Source organism: Malurus melanocephalus, unplaced genomic scaffold (assembly GCF_030028575.1).
Source record: "Malurus melanocephalus ecotype Western Australia unplaced genomic scaffold, MMel_1.1 scaffold_7449, whole genome shotgun sequence".
NCBI classification, from domain to species: Eukaryota; Metazoa; Chordata; class Aves; order Passeriformes; family Maluridae; genus Malurus; species Malurus melanocephalus.
In genome coordinates, this window is record NW_026630679.1 from 1 (window position 1) to 1,240 (window position 1,240).

A 1,240-nucleotide genomic window follows, 5' to 3' on the forward strand; every position below is an offset into this window, starting at 1 on the left:
AGCTCTTCCCACACTGGAGACACTTGTAGGGCCTCTCCCCAGTGTGGATGCACCAGTGCCTGATGAGGTGAAAGTTGTACTTGAAGCCCTTCCCGCATTCAGGGCAGCGGAAGGGCCTCTCATCCCTGTGACTCTGCTGGTGCCTGAGGAGAACTGAGCTGGTCTGAAAACTCCTCCCACACTCAGGACACTCGTAGGGCCTCTCCCCAGTGTGGATGCGCTGGTGGATGATGAGGTGGGAGTTTTGCTTGAAGCCCTTCCCACAGTCGGAGCAGCGGAAGGGCCTCTCATCCGTGTGAATCTGCTGGTGCAGGAGGAGATTGGAGCTGCTCTGAAACCTCTTCCCACACTCAGAACACTCATAGGGCCTTTCTCCAGTGTGGATGCGCTGATGGCGGATCAGGTGGGAGCTTGAGCTGAAGCTCTTATCACATTCCCCACACTTGTAGGGCCATTCTCCAGTGTGGATGCGCTCGTGCCTGACGAGGGTGAAGTTGTGCTTGAAGCCATTCCCACAGTCAGGGCAGAGGAAGGGCCTCTCCTCCCTGTGAATTCGCTGATGGCTGAGGAGTTGGGAGCTCTGTTAAAACTTCTTCCCACATTCCCCACACTCATAGGGTCTCTCTCCAGTGTGGATCAGCAGGTGGCGGATCAGGGTGGTGCACCACCCGAAGCTCTTCCCACACTCCAAGCACTTGTAGGGTTTCTCCCTGCTGTGAAGCTCGTCAAGGACTCCCAGCTCCAAGTCCCAGCTGAAGCTCGGGGTGCCTTCCTGGCACAGGGTGGGTCTTTCCCCCTCAGAGAACCCTGGGTTTGGCATGCTGCCCCTCCTCGTGTGGAAACTCTCGGACTTTTCCTCCTCGTTGGATTCCTGTGCTGTGGAGACACTGAGAACAGCCTCCTCCACGAGGTTCTGCAGGGGGTATGTGTTCTCCCTGCTCTCCAACCTCAGCTCATTTTCTTGGGCAGGAAGTACAAGGAGAGGATGGGATTCGCCTCTGTACCAGAGGGAAGAAGAAGGAAATCCGCTCCAATCCATCCCCAGCAGGACGTTGTCGGCAGCGGGGTTGTCCTGCAGCCAGGGTTCATGCTGCTCTTGGAGGAGAAGAGAGGGGTAAAGGGCAGTGACTTCCTCCTCACCTGCCTGGGGGTCCTGGAACATCTTCTTCTTCGTCACAGCCTCCTCCTTTATCCGGCCAAGGTTTGGGAATGGCAAATCCTGGTTTAGGGGGAAAACAAG

The 1,240-nt window shown here is 56.7% G+C and overlaps 1 protein-coding gene across 1 annotated transcript; it reads right to left on the reverse strand.

Moving 5' to 3' along the window:
• Positions 1-4: 4 nt before the first annotated feature.
• On the reverse strand, positions 5-1,186 carry LOC130588600 (gastrula zinc finger protein XlCGF49.1-like; the record flags this gene model as incomplete). The annotated part of the gene is made up of 3 exons (XM_057389508.1): positions 5-422; positions 591-960; positions 1,141-1,186. Coding segments are annotated over 3 exons (834 nt in total), but the record flags the coding sequence as incomplete, so codon positions are not given.
• Positions 1,187-1,240: the final 54 nt, after the last annotated feature.